Below are 18481 nucleotides of genomic sequence, written 5' to 3' on the forward strand. Positions count from 1 at the left end.
GGCTGTAGTGGGCCTAGTGCCTGAGCAAGTGCGTGGGAGGAGTGGGAGGCACCATTAGGAGCACAGGCTTGGAAGTCAGAAAGACTGCCAGGCCCGCCTTTGCAACCTCTCCTTGAGCTTGTTAATCTTGCTCTAGATTACTGGAGATAATAATGGTACACCACCAGGGGGTTGTGAGGATTGAATGAAATGATGCTGGATTTGGCCTGCCTTTTCCTGGCTCCATCTGTGGCACATAGAATGGTAGCCCCTACTCCCAGTGGCTGAAGGAATGTAGAACTCTGTGTCTGGAACACCATGAGCGACAGCCACTGTCAGGTGCCCTCCTGCCACAGGAAACAATGAAACGACCTGCAAATAGGCAGACGGCCCTGGCTCGTAGCTGCTAAGTGCATTCAAGTGATGATGGTCAGTGTGGAGTCTGGAGAACTCCCAGAATGGGAACAGAGGACTCAGGGTCCCCACTGAGGTATCTGGGTAGGAAGAGCCAGCTGTGTGGGCACTTGGAGACTCTCATATATGCTTTGAGTTTAGTCACTTATTTCCTCTTACATATGAAGAAAAATGGAAGAACCTCTAGTGTTGAAGCTTCCCTTTCTCATTTCTGGACTGTCTGACCACCAGCCAACGCTGGGAGCCTTGGGCCAGTGTTGAGCTATACTGGCCAGTTCCAGGACAGACAAGCTAGAGGGCCCAGCACAGGGGAATCAGTCCAACACGGTCTCACTCAGCAGGGAGAAGGGCAGGGAGGGGACAAAGGCGCAAATGGCCATGGAGCCCACAAGGCCCTCCGCCCCACCTGAGATTGCAGGTGGTCACAGAATTTATTGCCACAACGTTCAGAGTGGCCAATGCCTGCGACCTCAGTCTGGCTGGCATCCTGAGAGGCCTAGTCACAGGGAGAGGCCAAACAGGTGCTGGAAGGATCCTTGGTCCTCAGCTCTAGGATGTGGCTGCAACCTCAGACTGAACCTTCCTGACCCTTGTGAATGCCAGGCTCTCAGAGGGCCTGACACCTAAAGACGTGCCCAGGATGGTGTTGTGAAAAACGGCCTGAAGAGCCCGGCTCTAGGCCCTGCGCCACAGTAATTAGCTGTGTCCTTGGGTAAGCCGTTTTGTCCCTTCGGACTTGCGTGTCCTCATGTATAGATGGGGGGGGAGATGGGGACGCTCTCTGGGACCTGTCCCAGCTCTAACATCCATGGTTCTACCTTCTCCCACCTGAGTAGTAATCAGAGCAGGGATCCTTTACTGCTCGTTAGGGCCGGCTTCTGTGCCAGGTGTACCACGTGCCGTGTCTCTTTCCCTCCTCACCGCAAGCCTGAGGCAGGCGTTGTTGTTATCATTCCCATTTACAAGGAGGCCACAGAGATGGCGCTGGTGTTAGGCACCGTGCTCTGCTTTATAGGGATGTTCTTGAACTGCAAGTGCCGTTCATCTTATGGATTAAATTGCCCTTTATATATTTTTTTTTCAGTATTTATTCTCCTGTGGAAATCACATGAAAAAGTCAAGAGCAGTGTGTTCGCTGGGGTGCCTCCTAGGGCAGGCCCCCTTTTGGCCTCAGTGCCAGCAGCCAGAGCAGGCCGAGGGGGTCTGGGTGAGCCCACGCAGCTGGAGCTCCTACAGAAGCAGAGCGCAGGCCCACGGAGCAGGATGGAGGCGCAGACCCCATGACCAACAGCGTCTGTTTAGATAGAGTTCTTCATTTGGAGGCGACAGGCTCAAGTGTGAGGACTGCCATCTCCTGGTGACGTTCCTGGGCAGGCGCCGTGACTTCTTTAGGCCTCAGCTGCCTCATTTGTAAAACTTAGGTAACAGTTTATTATACCCCTTGGCGTGTTGAGAAGAATGTTCAAGAAAGCTCTTGGAACCCTCCTGGACGTCAGCCTGACCCAGGCCTAGTATAGGGTTCGCACATGCACAGTGTTTGACACATATTTCCTCTGGTTCTGAGCCTTGGGGTGGTCCAGGGTTTTCTGGGTGTTACCCACTTAGCTTGTTTTGTTAGAGAATATTAATGAACGTCTCCCCGGCCCTAGAGGTAAAAGGGATCTCAGGACACGCAGCCCAAGGCTGGATCAGAAATGGTCTGCTACAAACGCTCCTGGAGAAGAAATCACTGATCACACTCGGCATTCCCACTCAGATCTGACCATTTGAGAAACTGCCCAGTGCACCCCAGGACCCTGGACAATGGTTTGGGTCCAGGTTTGAGTGTGGGATCGGGGGGTACAGAGTCCTGAATTCCCTTGAAAATCCAAGGGAAAAGTCCAAATGAAGAACACAGTAAAGTCACAGCAAAGCCCTTTGGAAAGCAGCTGCCCCCCGGTGCCCTCCCCCGTGTGCTGATAACGGCCACCCCTCATCAAATATCTACGTTGGCGGTAGCAGCTCTCCATCAGCCTCCAGCATCACGCCAGGGATGGAACCCAATGATTAAACTGGTCAGGAGTGAAGCAGGCAGACTACAAAGTGCCTGGGATGGGAAGGAAGGGGGACATCAAAGCCACATCTTCCTCCTTAAAAGTCGCCTCCGGAAGAGGAGCCTCCTGGTAGGACACAGAACTCTCAGGAGCTTTGGGCACCTGCCCCTCGTGTGCCTCCAAGCCTCTGGGGCAGCTCCCTCTCCTTTCTTTCCTCTCCAGTGGGGCAGCAGGCAGCTAAGCCTGAGCCCCGGGGCCAGAGGCCTGCCTCCAAGCCACGGTTTATGAAAAGCAGACAAATCCTGCTCCGCTCAGAGACGCGACTCCCTCCACTTCCGAGGGGAACCCTGGCATTTCGTTAGTGCCCTGCTTGAAGGCTGCCCTTTGCAAAACAGAAACACAAGAGAAGGGAGACAGAAACAGAAGCTGATTCCAAAAGCTTCCCATGTCTGGAGTTTCCGATGTCCCTCTGTGTGGCCTCACTCATTACATGGGTGGAAGAGCCTGTCAGGCAAGAATCATGCCCGAGTTTACACCTGAACGGAACCCAGGGACCAATTAACAACACGGAGCCAACGGCAAAGCGTTTCTAAAAGGAATAAGAGGGAACTCTCATTTTATTGCTCTTTCTTCCTTCTTTCTACAAATAAAAGACAAATGCTATGTCAACAGTTTCTGGAAAGCGGTCCTTTATTTCCTCAAAGTCCTAAAACTGACTCATTTGTCAAAAGATGACTGATGCCCCAGTCCACAAGCAGTATCTTTTTCTCTTTCAGCAAATCCGGGAGCCCCAGGAGGGCCATGGCCCAGGGGAAGTGGCGATCAGAACCTGCCCTCCACGCCCAGCAGCTGCACGGCGGCCTCCTGCACAGCCTGGTGGATGTGCCTGACCTCGCTCTGGGACAGGGTCCGCTCCATGTGGCGGTAGGTGATGCGGTAGCAGTGGCTGGTCCTGTGTGTCCTAGAGAACAGGAGAGAAAGGGAGGTGAGTGAGGGACCTGTGTGCCTACCGCCTGCAGGAGCAGCACCACCGGCTCTGACCGGATCTCCCCAACCCCAGTGGAGAGCTGAGGATGAGACCAGAGACTACCAATGTGGCATTACAGAGACATCACGATGCTAACAGGCTTCGGGGAGGCGGTGGTTAGGGGAACACTGGCTTGAATAATCAAGACTGCTGCCTCCATTGGACCAGATGCATCCAAGCCCCCTGGGAAGGAAGCTTCTCACAAATCCGACTCCCTGGGCCAAGCCCTGGGAACTGTGACTCAGCAGGTAGGAGGGGGCCCTGGGTGTCTGGGCTTTCCCTAGGCTCCTCAGGGGATGTGGACGCGCGGACAGGGTTAGGAAGGCCGGTGAGCCTCCACCTTTCTCACCCCATAGAAGGTAATCACGTTTGGAAGGTAGGCTGCCGTCACCTTGAGGCCTGAGACTGGCCCCAGGGAAGGCTGAGGGGTGCTCTTTTGGCACCTCTGTAGGCTGTGAGAAGCATATAGACTAACTGTGCCATATAGACACTATACACCATCGCTGTGCCATGTAGACAATCGCTTTAATCCTCTGCTTTTACCAGGGGGGTGTTGACTTGGCTTTCATGGAACAGCTGGGTGATTCTGGAACATGTGGACATGATAGCAGTAAGGATTACTATTTACATGACAGTTGCTAGGACTCATCAGTAAGGAAAGTCTCATCAGAAAGACCTCGGGCTACCAGCTGGCAGACCAGGCCCTCTCCCCAGGCTGCCTCTTATTGGCTGTGTGGCCAGGGCTCTGACACTTCCCTCTCTGGGCGCTTCTGCTTCTCTTCTTCAGAGCTACACGAATTCCTCTTTTCCAGCCCCAGCCGCAGGAGAGTCGGCTCATGCCCTTCCTCGCCTCAGGTGAAGAAGCTGAAGCAAAGCAAGTGGGTCTGGGGCAGATCCCCTCCAGGATGACATCAGCCAGTTCTTAGCCTGACCAGGGAGAGGCCACGTTCTCTCTGGCAGGTGAGACAGTACTGGGCCTTCAGTAATGCCAGAGCCTTGGACAAATGGGCTTCTGGTGGAGTTGGCTCCTGGGCCACTCCAGCGCCCCAGTGGAAGACCCACTGCGCCCATTGTTGCCACTAGGTCCAGAGCTTTTGCCTCCAGGGACCTCCGATATGTCATGGATTTGCTCTCAGTGGGGTTCTCTCTCTTCCTTCTCTCCCACCGTCTGTTTTAATGCCACTCCCCTTGGCTGAGTAGAAGGCACCTGATCAGTGAAGGGTTTGCCTCGGGTCCTGGCCTTGCTGAGCTGTCCCTTTACCTCCTCTTCCAGTGTTGCCTCCCCTCCCTTCCCCACCTGGGCTTAGTCATCTTTGTCCTGCTGTCTTCCCCGCTCTGGCCTAGAGTCCACCTACGGGAAGGAAAAGCTCCTAAGATTTAGGACACTGTGCCTCACAGGGCCATTGGCGTTTCAGCCAGGTACAGAGCCCTGTTTGGATCAAGGCAAAGGAAGAGGCTACCACTGAGGTACTAGGACAGTCAAGTCGGGCTGTGGGGAGACAGCCTTTCCTAGGGGCTTCCTCAGGATCCCTGACATCACATCGCCGGCTCCATTCCCTCACTGGACACCTCAACTCCTGCTCTAGAAGAAGGGAGAAGACAAACCTCCTGCCCACCTCCCTCTTTCTTTTTCAGTCCAGCTCAGGCCAATAGCTCCACTCAGCAGACATGCCTGGGGATGGACCCTGAGTACTGGGGCAGCTGCCTGAACTGCCCCCGAGGGCCTCCGATGACGTAGAGCTGCTGGCCCTTTCTCCATATTCCATGCTCCTGACATGAGTGCCCCAGACATCACACACACCCAAGCCCTCCAGGTACCAAAATGGGAGCAAGAGAAACCTGGCTCAGAGAGGGAAACTGACAGCTCTCTCTGAGTGGGAGCAGATGAAACCACACATCTGAGACCCATGTTGGCGCGAAGTGCTGACTTGTTCCATCCAAAGCACAATCGCCCCACTGAAAGTTAACGGAGTTTTGACAAGAGCGCCAAGACCATTCAATGGGGAAATGTCTTTGAACAGGTTGTGCTGAGACAACTGGAGAAGAATCCACATGCAAAAGAATGAAGCTGGCCCTCTCCTCACGCAATACAAAAAGATTAACTTAAAATAAATCATCCATCTCAATGTAAGAGCTGAAACTACAACATTCTTAGAAGAAAATATAAGAGTAAATCTTCATGACCCTGGATTAGGCTGAGGCTCCTTAAGTATGATGCCAAAAGTGTGGGCAACAAAAGAAAAAATGGACAAACTGGATTTCATCAAAATTAGAAACTTTCGTGGTTCAAAGGATACCATCAAGAAAGTGAAAAGACAGCCTACGGAATGGGAGAAAATATTTGTAAATAATATACAAGGGACTTGTATACAGAATATACAAGGAACTCTTACAACTCAAGGATAAAAAGATACATAACTCAACAAAAAATGTGCAAAATATTTGAATAAATTTCTCCAAAGAAGATATATGAATGGCCAATAAGCATGTAAAAAGATGCTCAGTGTCATTAGCCATCAGGGAAAATGCAATTCAAAACCAATAAAATGCCACTTCACATCCACTAAGATGGACATAATGAAAAAGATGGAAAATAACAAGTGTTGGAGAAGACATGGAGAAATAAGAACCCTTATACCTTGCTGGTGAGAATGTAAAATGGTGCAGCTACTTTGGAAAACAGTTCGCCAGTTCCTCAAACATTTAAGCAGAATTACCATATGATCCAGTAACTCCACTCCTGGGTGTACAGTCAAGAGAAATGAAAGCACATGTCCACACAGAAACTTGGACACGAATGTTCACAGCAGCAATATTCAAGAGCGCCTAAAAGTGGAAATAATCTGATTCCAATTGATGAACGGATAAACAAAATGTTGTACATGTGTACAATGGAATATTATTCAGCCCTAAAAAGGAATGAAGTTCTGATGCTACAACACAGATGGACCTTGAATACATCATTCTAAGTGAACGAAGTCAGACATAAGACCACATATCATATCATTCCATTTAGATGAAATCTCCAGAATAGACAAATCCACAGACAGAAAGCACATTAGTAATTGCCATGGGTTCAGGGAGTGGTGGACAATGGCGAATGATTAATGGGTCCAGGGTTTCTTTTGGAGGTAATGAAAATGTCTGGAATTAGTTAGTGGTGATGGCTGACAACCTTGTGAATATTTTAAAAACCAGTGAGTTGGATACTTTACATGGGTGTATGATATGTTAATTATAGTTCAGTAAAGTCACTATATTAAAAAAAGAAGAGACCTGCCCCGCCGGGCACTGGGCAGGAGTGCGCTTCTGCAGCTCCTCAGCACATCCCCTGGAACCCTGGTCTCCCTGGCTGCCTGCTTGTCACCCTGCAGCCTCCCCGACACTGCATTCCTGGAGGGCAGCGCCCAGCAGCCTTATTCCCCTTTGCTTCTCTGGTGCACGGAGCAATGTCTGACATACAGTAGGCGCTGGATAAAAACTGCTGCATGGATGCTACGCAGCTGCTGGAACACCTGGGTGGGGATCTGCTTTAAGGCCTAAGCAGAGGCTGGCACAGCCTTGCCTGCGCTGGCGGAAGAGCATTCCTTCCACCCTGCCAGGTCTCCACGGCCCCTGCTTGTGTTCGGCCGCAGCCTCCTCCTGCTCCTCTTCCACCCCTGCCTTCTATCACTGACGGAGGCAGATGCCCGCCAGGAACAGAGACACCAGAGAGTAGCAAAGGATAATAAATACCCGGGACCGCTCCAAGCTCTTTCAACCAGCGCAGCCTCACCCCACTTTCCCGGCAGAAGGAGTGGTCAGTGTAGACGCTGAGGGACATGGCTGGAGCCAGGCTGCCAGGGTTCATGCCCGGCTCTGCCATTTCCTCCCTGGGCAATTTCGGCTAGTTATTTCACTGGCCTTGGTTCCCTCATCTGTGAAATGTGGAGAGTAGTCATGCCTACCTCAGCGGACTGCCCAAAGGAGAATCAAAAGATAAAATGCACAAAGTGCTGCGTCCTGGCTCATTGGAAGAGCTCAATAAATGGGACCTCTTCTTACGACTTGTAAATCAGGTGGGCAGTGAGCACCGCAAGCACAGCAGCCCGCTGGGAACATGGGCCCGCCAGGTAGCGAGGCCTTTGGCAGAACTCAGTCTATAGAGAAACACTTTTAGGCATGGTGCCTGGTGTAGATGCTCTGCGTACACGCTTCAGGAGCCTTCCTCCCCTGATGTGCGTGTGTGTTTCAGGCCTTGTGGTGTTGCTGGAGGGGGCAAGGCCTGCCCGGCTGGGTCCTTTAGAGACAGTGTCCCCGAGAGAGGCGTAGAGCCGTGCTGAGCCTCTTCCTGGCAGCTGGAACAGCCTGCCTCCCTTCTACCAGGTGAGGAAGACAGGACCTTGCTTTTATCCCCACTTCATCAAGGAGGACTGCTGCGAAATCCTGAGTTTCTGAGAGATGGAAGATTATAGGGCAGGAGAAATTAGTTAAGGAGTGAGAAAAAGAGCGGGGGATTGTGTGCAGCTTGATGATGGCAGCAACATCTAGAACAAGTCCAGCGCAGGATCCGGGAGGCCCAGGTTGTCAGAGCCCTGGTGACCGTGTAAGGCTGTGAAGATGGCTTCCTGCTGAGCTGGGCACACTGCAGGGGTTGCCTCCACCGGCCGGGGCAGGAACATTCCTGCCAATTCCCTGTCCCAGGGGAGCCTCTCCCCGACTCACGCAGAGGCCCCTTGTGCCAGCAGCAGCCCAGAGTCACCACACTGGCTCCCTCATTTCTGGGCTACGACACACCTTTCCTGAGTCTCAGTTTCTTCTCTGTGGAAAGAGGTAACACCGCTTTCCCCATTAACCTTTCCAAACTGTTACAGAGACCTGTTGGGACAGTGGCCGGGCTCTGTAAGTTATAAAGTGCTACAGGAGTGCGAGGTGAAAGCATCAGTGTGGCAACTGCTACTTTTTAAATTCATTCAGGGATGTCTTAGCAGAAGAGTTGGTAATATGGCCACTCTAGAAGTTGAGGTTTCCAACCAAAGATGGATGGAAAAAATTTATCTTCTTGTTTCTATGTGCTTTAAAGAAGGCCCCTATAGGGATTCTTGGGATTCAAATAGCTTTTCCAAAACATTTTGATGAGTTAGGTGTGAATGAATCATAAACATATGGATTAATTTTATAAATTGAGAGAAATAGTATTTGGCAGAATATCTGGTGATAATTCAGTAGAGTCAACAGATTTGCCTTTTCCTAACGTCACTGGAGAGAGAAAGAGAACGGCCTTTTATTTGTTTTCTGGAAACTTCCGTTGGGAGCTTTCAGATGGTGGGACATACTCCTGTCTTCCTTTCGCTTGTTGGAGAACTGAAGGCGGGGCTGGCAGTCGGCCATGAGTGGAAGCCCCAGACTTCCTCATTCCTGAGGAGTGGTCCAACCATGAAAACCACGGAGTCAGGAGCTGGAGGACCTCGCAGCTTATCACTGAATAGCTAAGAGGATGCATTCCTCAAAGGGAGGGATGCCCTCAATGCCCAACCCCAAGTGTCTGGATTAGAACTCTCTGATTCTTTTATTTCACTCACTGCAGCCTCTTTTAGCCTAAAAGCTACTCACTCTCTCATTTGCCATGACTCCCGCTGACCCTCAATAACAGCAGCAGCAGCAAACATTGATGTAGCGCTTATTATGTCCCAGGCACTACTCTAAGCTCTTCACATACATTAACTCATTTAAGCATTACAACTCCATTGGGCAGATATCATTATTGTCCTTGTTATATAGACAAGGAAACTGAGGTACATAGAGCAGAAGTAACTTTCCCAAGTTCACACAGCTAATAAGTGACAGGGCTGGATTTGAAACCAGGCAATCTAGTGGGAATGTAAAATAGTACAGTCACTGTGGGAAACAGTGTGCTGGCTCCTCACAACATTGAACACAGAATTACTGTATTACCCAGAAATTCCACTCCTGGGTATACAGCCCAAAAAATTGAAAGCAGGTGTTCAAACAAAAACCTGTGCAAGAATTTTCATAGCAGCACTATTCACAACAGCCAAAAGGTAGAAATGTCCATCGATGGATTAATGGATAAACAAAATATGGTATATCCATACAATGGAATATTATTGTCATTAAAAGGAATGAAGTACTGATACATGCTACAATGTGGATGACCCTCAAAAACACGCTAAGTGAAACAAGCCAGCCACAACAGATCACATACTGTATGATTCCATTTGCATGAAATATCCAGAATAGGGCAATCCACATAGATAGCAAGCAGACTGCTGGTTCCAGGGGTTGGGGGAGGGGAGAATAGGGAGAAACTACCTAGTGGGTACGGGATTTTCTTTTGATGAAAATGTTTTGGAATTAGACAGAGGTGGTGGTTGCACAATATTGTGAATGTACTAAATGCCACTGAATCGTATAGTTTAAAAATGGTTAATTTTCACCTCCATTTTAAAAAACACAAAAAAATCCCTAGGCAATTTGGTTTCAGAGCCCAGCTGTTAACTATCACACTGGCCTGCTCCACCACACTCCTCATCTCTTCCCTTTCACAGCCCAACCTCTTCTAAGCAGTGACAAGGTTTGCAAATTGTTGAGAAGAATAAGTTCTTTTAATCCCTCTGTTCAAGACAGAGACAGAGTGAGCCGTGTTCCTCTCGAGCTCTGCCCTTTGACTATCAGAGAGGATGCAAGCCCGGATGAGGAGTACCTGTGACGCGGAGTGGGAAGCCCTGGGAACAGCCATGCTGTCATAAAGGTCTTTCCAGCTTACAGGCTCATTAGAAGGTGCACTGGGCAGCCAAGCAGCTGGTGGGAAAATAAAGGGCTGCAGGGAGAGTGTGGGGGCCGGGGTGGGGCTGCAGCCACAACCCCTGTCCTCCCCAGCACCTGGGCAGTGTGGAGCTGCCATGGTCCTCCCCTAAGACTCACGTGGGCACGACTTTCAGGACGAGAAACCTTCTGCATTGACAATCTGCAGTTTTAAACGCAAATAAAGTTCTCTTGTGCGTACTTCGTAGCTTCTACTCACAGGCAAAGTAAACGAGAACACTCATCACTGAGGCTGAGAGGTCAAATCTCATTATAATGGGTTTGAAGAGAGAGCCTAAACATTTTTTTTGGTGTTGGAATTTCATTGCGTTGGGATACTGGCTAAAATGAATTGGTCACTGGCTAGAACTTGAATTTTTAACAGAGATTTTGGTGTGAGAATCTTAGAATGTTTGAGCTTCCAGGGCTTCAACTATCACTAGTTCATTCATAGATTCATTTAGTCATTCAACAAACACATGTTCCAGGCGCTGAGCTGGATACAAATAAGCATGTGAAGGGAACCCAGAACCAACCAGCTCACATCCAGGGGCCAGCGGTCTGCCGAGGTCCTGGAGCAACCAGGGAGGAGGCTGAGGAGAGGGCCATCCCCTCACGGCTATGATGGGACTTGTGCTTCCATGGCCACGCCATGGCCTCTTGCAGTGAAGCTAGCCATGCCACATTCCAACCTCATATACTCCTTCAGCAAACACTGCTCATTTAGCAAACGATTTTTGCCTCTGGTGCTTCCCATGAGCATTTACAAGGTGCCATTTGTCTAGCACAGGGCTGGATGCTACAGGGCACACAAAAGGAATTCAGATCATCCTGCCCGTTAGGGGCTTACCTCTAGTGAGGAGAAAACAGGACATAAGACAGCCCACGTTTGCCTGTGCACAGCTGGGTATGAATGACGCCATGGTACACTGCTCGGTCCACACTCCACCTCTCCTGCTTTTCCAACAGGCCTCCCATCAGCCTCCATTCTGAGAGATTCAGCCTGGCTCAGAGAACTGGAAACATGACTCCAACTTTCTCTGAAACTTCCTTTCACTTGGATCCCATTCCCTGCTCTGATGTGATAGCCAAGGTCTACCCAGCTCTACCACCCTGTGCATGCCCACCTGCTCACCAAGTAAAGGAGAGCCAGCCCCATGTGGGCAGGGTGGAGAGCTTGGCTGGATGGTGGACACACCAGCAGGCAGGGATCTTATCTTTTGATGTCTCCTTCTCCCAAAGCCCTAACCTTAGACCAGAAAAGGATGCTTAATTGCTGTGTATAGTGAAGTTTGGATTAGTAAAGGACTGTCAAAATAGTAAATGTTTAAAAGGGACGATGCCTAGGTCTTTCTTTTCCTCCTGACCAACTAAGTGATGAAACTAACAAGTATCTAGAGTACTGCTGAGCGTGCTGCTACTCTCTAGTTCACAGTGTGCCAGCGAGAGACTTTCTGAAAGAGCGCAGAGCTGTCGAGCGAGCGTCACTGGGAAGAAAGAAGAATGGGTCAGATGATAGCGACGGCTGGAAGACTTCTGTTATACAACCACTTAGTTTACCCTGGCAACCAAACAGACTCCGCACTTAAATAAAACCCTTCCACAGGCTGCAGCCAAGCCCCAGCTCCTGCACCATCCACAATGGTCTGCTTCTCCATCTGTGACGAGAGTAGCTACTTCGTGTTCTCAGATGATGCATTGGACACCTCCCAGAATAGATCATTTATAACTAGTCATTGCAGATGCCACCTATTCATGCAGGGATTACTCAACAGGAGAAAAGGTGCTGTTATGGGGCAGGTCCCACTTTCAGAGTAACGAAAATGCGATTCCCTGACTCACTCTTAATTTGTCACCTGCTTGTATGATGCAGAAGCTCAGTGTGAAGCCCCACAAGGCAACACCTGTGCACCACCGGGAGGGTGCAGACTGCTTTCAAGGGCAGGGTTTGACTCAGGCAAGACGGGCAGTACGATAGGGGGATAAGGGAAGGGGGACTATGTGTTCACAGCTACTCTTGAAATACAGAATGAAACGGGGCACGGTGGAACAGAGAAGAATCCAGACTTTGTAGCTACAGAGACCTGGGATCCAATTCCTGCTCCGCCCTCTGCTATCTGTGTGCTTTGGGACAGTTTCCTTAACCCCTTGTGAAGTGCGGATAACAACACTTGCTTCCTAGGGTTTGTGCTGACTGAGTTAGGGATGTGTGCAGAATGCTAACATAGAGCTCACTGCCCCAAGTGGGTGCTCAATACCTACTAGTTGGTCCCATCTGCCCCCTTACCCATGGGGCTTATTGGGAGAGGAATGACACTCAGGGAGGGGACACTTATATTTCTTATATGTTTCTTTTAGGCTTCCTGTAAGGGCTTGCACTCTTTCTGGGACCGAGGGTAGGATGAGTTTCCCTCCTATAGAGCATGAACATATTAGTTCACTTTGGCTAGGAAAGCTAAGTGAGGAGTGGAAGTCAGGGAGAGTGATGAATTATTGCTCAGAATTGGGCACAATTTAAATAAGTGGTCTGGGAACTAAGTAAATCAGTTTTTTCCCCTTTACCTTCCCTATATTAAAAAAAAAAAAAAGCCGAAAGGGAAGAGGAGAAAATGAAATTCTGATAATAAGACCTAGGGTCCAATGGCTCTCTACTGCTTTTCCTAATGAACTGCTCTGGGGTTTTCTGGGATGGAAGCCCTCCGTTTAATGTAAGGAAAGATCACAAGCCTGGGAGGCAGGAGACCTGGGTCCCATTCCAGCCCCAGCAATGTCTGTGTGACTCTGGACGGGTCACTTAACCTCACCAATAAGAGGGCTGGGCTAAACGGGCTCTGAGGCTCCTTCCGGCTCTAACATCCCCAGAGTCAGTTCAGAAGATGGAAGAGATGCTACAGTAAATGCCCACCTGCAGGAAATCAGCCAGCCAGCCAGCTGGCATTTGCAGAGCCTGCACAGAATGAAAGAGAAGGCAGCCCTGATCTGGGGGAATCTCTAGACAGGCTGAAGTATAGATACAGCACGCATTTATGATATCGGTGATAAAAGAAGAGGAAGTGAGTTGGCTTAATGAGGGCGGATTACAGCTCGGTGGGGCCCACTAATAAAGCCTTCCTGTGGCAGGTGACCTCCAGTTGTAGCAGACACCCTGGGCACCTTTTAGCCCTCTCCCTCCCCCTCCCCTCCACTCCCATACACAAATGCTCTGCAACTGAGAGGTTTGCCTTCTTGTTCTCAGAGCGGCCTGTCTTAGGCCTGACGCTCCCAAGGGGGCCATTCCGGGCTGGCGCCTCCCCAGTTTCCAGCGAGCCAACACCGGAGTTGCCTCTCACGGCTGCTGCGATTTCTTCCCAGAGGGATTTCTGTTCCTTGGAGTTAGTCACAAGAAACCAAACCAGATGGTTCCTCTGACAGTTACTGCCTTGGGAAAGACAACTCCAATCCAGGCCTTGATGGAGGGAGAGCCAAAGCCAGGCAAAGAGAAGCTGGCTGGGCAGGCTCGTAGAGTCTTGCTTTCAAACCTGCCTCCCCAGCCCTCCCAGCTCCCAGTCATCCAGCATGTTGGCATCTTAAGAGCGCCTAAGAGACACACATTTTACAGACAAGAAATGCTTTTTCACATCAAACACTTGTCAAGTCCTCAGGGGAGTTTCAAAGCGCCCCCTGGGTTTTATTCCCATCAAGCCCTTAACTTTTCCTGGTTCTTCGAGTGGCTGTCTCAGGCCAGGTAGCTCAGGAGGAAGGAGCCCACGCTCTTGCCTCCTGGAGAGCGGGCTGGTGTTCTTGGTCTCCACGTGCACATGAAAACAACTGCTTTGGGGAAATCTTCTCATAGAACCTCTTATGGAGAAGCAAAGCACGGGGATAGAGCCTAGCCTAGCGCCACCCCTTCCCAGCCACGGGACCGTGGACCAGCTCTCAATCTCTGAGCCAGGTTCTCATTCCAAGACACAGATAATGAACTCAGAGGGTTTTTGAAGGGACTGAATGAAAATAAAACGTAAAGTGTTTAGCATAGTTCAAGCATACAGTTAGCAATTGGTATTATTTACATGGTTAAAGATTATAGAGCCTCTATTTTGGGCCACACAGACCTGAATGACCTTAGACAAATTATCTGAGCTTCAACTTCCTCATCTGTAAAAATGGGTCACTAATATGATACATACTACAAGATGGAGGAATCTTGAAGACATTATATTAAGCAAAATAAGCCAGACTCAAAAGGTCAAACATTATATGATTCCACTTATATGAGGTACCTAGAATAGTCTAATTCATAGAACAGAAAGTACAGTAGTGGTTGCCAGGTGCTAGGGTGGGAGGGAGAGGGGGAGTTAGTCTAATGGGGACAGAGCTTCAGTTTGGGAAGATGAAACAGTTCTGGAGATGGATGGTGGTGATGGTTGCACAACAATGTGAATGGACTTAATGCCACTGAACTGTACACTTAAAAATGGTTAAAATGGTAAATTTTATGTGTATATTTTATTACAATAAAAAAACTTGAGGGGGCCAGCCCTGTGGCTGAGCAGTTAAGTTCACACGCTCTTCTTCGGTGGCCCAGGGTTTTGCCAGTTCGGATCCTGGGCGTGGACATGGCACCGCTTGTCTGGCCATGCTGAGGTGGCGTCCCACATGCCACAACTGGAAGGACCCACAACTAAAATATACAACTATGTACTGGGGGGAATTGGGTGGGGGGTAAGCAGGAAAAAACAAAAAAAAACTTGAGGAGGGTTGGCCCAAATAACCTAGTTGACTAGTACTAGAAATGGAATTTGGGAACTCACACTTATACTAAAAACAAACAAACAAAAAATGACGACAAAAATCCCCCCCAGATCATTGATATGCATGTGGCAGGGCTATTGCAAGGGTATACTGTGATTGGTTTCCATCCTCCCCAGATGGCTCAGCTCCTTAATTTCATTAACTGAGCAACTAAGCTGCCCTGCAGTTTATACAAAGGATTTTTCAAGACCCCCCTGCTCATAATGCTATAACAGGGTTTGACCATATTTGAAAAATTCTTTCCAACTATTTCATTGTCTTCCAAACCACCCTCTTACATTTCTAACAAACTTAAAGTAATGTCTCATTTTGCACAGATTTCCAAAGCTCTGTGCTTTTTGGTGGTGTGGAAAATTTGGAAGAGATTTTATTTTTCTTCCTGGCTTAGTCTGCCAAGCCAAATTCAACAGAGCTAACTTTAACTCTATACTGTTACACGGCAGCTTCCCAAACGTGTTGACGCTTTGGTGGAAGAGTCAGGTTAGAAAACAGAAGATTTGTGGTAGGGGAAGTGCTACATTTCTAACTCAACCAAGAGATCAGCTATTATTTATTCTGTGCTGAGGTAGACATTGTGGGAGATACAAAATAGGGATACGAACTGCTTGATCAATACATAAACATTCGTGGAGTGGCTATTCTGTGGCAGTGTTGGGGAAGAAGTATCCCAAAATAATACAAAGAAGGATTAGGCTATATTACCACCTATTTGGGGGTTAAGATATTCATACATGAAAAGACAGCTAACAGGACAAAGCTACAATGCTAAACGTTAAGTGAGTGACATAAATTGTAAATAACTTAGCAGTCAGAAAAGACTGGCAGGGGAGAGGAGATTAGATCTAGATCTTAAAGTATGAGCAGACTTTTGGCAGGTGAAAGGCAAGGAGCACATTCTAGTTGGCAAAATGGCACACACATGGTGGGGGGCACTCATTATATATTTTTTCCTCTTCCATTTCAACAAAGAGTTGCTGAGTCTATGTTCTAGATATGGTCCTATGAAGAGCTGACCAGAGGAGGCATGATCTGCGGGAGAAGGTTGTGTACAATCACAGCACAAAGCTGGCTGTACATGGCATGTACAGGAAGTGACTGACCCTGCCCAGGAGAAACCAGAACAGTCTCACAGACTAGTGCCAGTTGAACTGGGGCTAGAAGTATGAGACATGAGTTTGGTACATGGATAAGTGGTAAAGGGGAAAGGCCATTTCTGCAAAGGCACAGAAAGAATCGTGTACACACATGGACAGGCTGAAGGAGAGGCTTGTAGTTTAGAGTGGCTAGTCTGGGTGTACAGAGGATAGAGTACAGAAATGGTGGGACAGGAAGCTGCTGGGTGGGCGCGGTCACAGAGGAGAGTCTTACATTCCTGTCTAAAAAGCCTCAACTAAAAATCCATCATTAAGCAATCAACCAAAACAAGAGAGTCCAGGCTCAGGGTCCCTACAGAATCCTATGAAAGGTTGGTAGGACCATGCTCTGGACAGTTTCACTGGCCCTCAGTTAACTTCAGATCTCACTACCCCCCAAAAATAGTGGGTTACTGAGATATTATGGTATACCATGTCATCCACCTGAGCTTAATAGCCATTCAAACAAGGAATATGCTATAGATCTATCCTCAACCCCAACATTCATGAGTAGAATTACCCATGACTGTGTTATGTTGCATAGCTTTTATTTCTTTAGTGAGTAATAGGTAAAATGGGCTAATTACTTTAAGAAAGTTAATTATGAAGGAATTACACATTAGTAAAGGTAAATTTATATATATTTCCAATGAAATGGTTATTTTGAAAATGCTTTTGAGGAGGGACCCTCTGGGTCTAATCACAGTGCCATCTCTTGACAAATAGTGAGTGAGAGATTGAGGGAGAGAGTGATAAAATAGGGACTTGGCTGGCAGGATGAGTTTCCTCTATCTGTAGTATTCTAGGTGGGAATACAGCAGTGATATCTTGATTAAGTATTCACCATACAAGTAACATGTTTTGTAGAACCACAGAATCCAAGATAAGGGACCCTAAAGATTTTCTGGTCTATGCTTGAGTTCTTTCTACAAAGCCTTAAATTGGATTACATCTACAGCAGCCCATTCCAGGCTTCCACAGTGCAGGCTGAGAGGGAGCTCCCCTTTACACTGAACTGATGAGTGCTTCCTGTTCATTGGTCCTGGATTCATCTCAGTCCTTCTCCCCCATGACAGCCCTTCAGACCCCTCAACTCACTGTCAGCAGCAAAATAGCACGATGGCTCTGGGTGGGGACTCCCAGGACCACTGGTAGTCAGAGTGGGAAGGGATCTTGGAGGCAGCACAGGTAATGTTTAACACCACTGCCTGCAAGGTTAGATTTCTGTTTGTCCATCCATCCATCCACTCAATTCATACATTCATTCAACAAATGGAGTGAACATCTACTACATGCCACGTCTTCTGCTAGGTACTGAGGACCTCGTGGTGGAATAAAACAAACAAAACAAAACAAAAAGACTTGACCTCATGAAGTTCACGGTCTAGCATAAAAGACAGGCATTAATCAAAGAATTACAAAGAAATGTAAATTGCAACTAGTCTGAAGAACAGGTGCATGGAGCCATGAGCCTACATAAAAGGGCAATTAACTTGGATGGGTAGGTCAGAGAAGGTTCATTGTGCAAATGCCAAAGAGCTGAGATCCCAAAGAGGAGAGGAACTAACCAGGTGAAAGAAGGGAAGGAGGGGAAGGGACAGAATTCCTGGTAGCAGGAATGGCATATACAAAGGCCCTGTGATCTGAGTTCAAATCCTAATTCCTCCTCCTCTGAGCTATAAGATCTTGTCTAGGTCTTGGTTTCCTCGTTTATAACATGGAGAAAACAATTCTGCAAATATCACTCAGCTGAAGCCCTGGAGAGCTCAATCCTGGTTAGTTACTATGAGCACCATCAGTTGATGGTCTCGTGGTTTAGGTCTTTTTTTTTTTTTTTTTAAAGCAACAGAACCCTAATCTCTCTTTCATGTGACACTCTTGAAATCCGTTTCCTCTAAATTACACAGTATATATAGCACAGCTCAAAGCAAAGCTGCTTTAGTTGAAGTGGACATGAGGATCCCACCTACTTGGCCTCTACCTCCTGCCCATGACAGCCCTTGCCCCCAGAAGCTCATCAGAATCCCTGCGGCTTAGAGGATGGCAATTTTAATATCACCCCAGATTCTACAATAGAAGAAAGCAAAGCCCAGAGAGGCAATGGTTTGCCTGAATTCATCTCAAAACTTACACATCCAAGTGAAATTTGCTTAAAATATGATTGGAGCTCATTTTGGGGAACACATTCTTCTAAATAAAGAGAAATCCTTGCACCCAATGAGCATAAAGGCAGCAAGATCCAGCAGAAAGACAGACAGACAGGTCAGAAAGCTGGATTCTTATCCCAGAACTCCCCTTTA

General features: G+C 48.4%; 1 protein-coding gene across 19 annotated transcripts in view; it reads right to left on the reverse strand.

Moving 5' to 3' along the window:
* Positions 1–3098: 3098 nt before the first annotated feature.
* FARS2 (phenylalanyl-tRNA synthetase 2, mitochondrial) overlaps positions 3099–18481 on the reverse strand; it is a 467039-nt gene continuing 451656 nt past the window's right edge. For all 19 annotated transcript variants that reach the window (XR_011505236.1, XR_011505235.1, XM_070515671.1 and 16 more), the window contains one exon: positions 3099–3387. Coding sequence is in view for 16 of the 19 variants with exons in the window: in XM_070515671.1 (XP_070371772.1) it covers positions 3249–3387 (139 nt within the window). In the remaining 3 variants the exon portion in view is untranslated. The remainder of the gene's footprint in view (positions 3388–18481) is intronic.

The sequence above is a fragment of the Equus asinus genome, chromosome 8 (genome assembly GCF_041296235.1).
Source record: "Equus asinus isolate D_3611 breed Donkey chromosome 8, EquAss-T2T_v2, whole genome shotgun sequence".
NCBI classification, from domain to species: domain Eukaryota; kingdom Metazoa; phylum Chordata; class Mammalia; order Perissodactyla; family Equidae; genus Equus; species Equus asinus.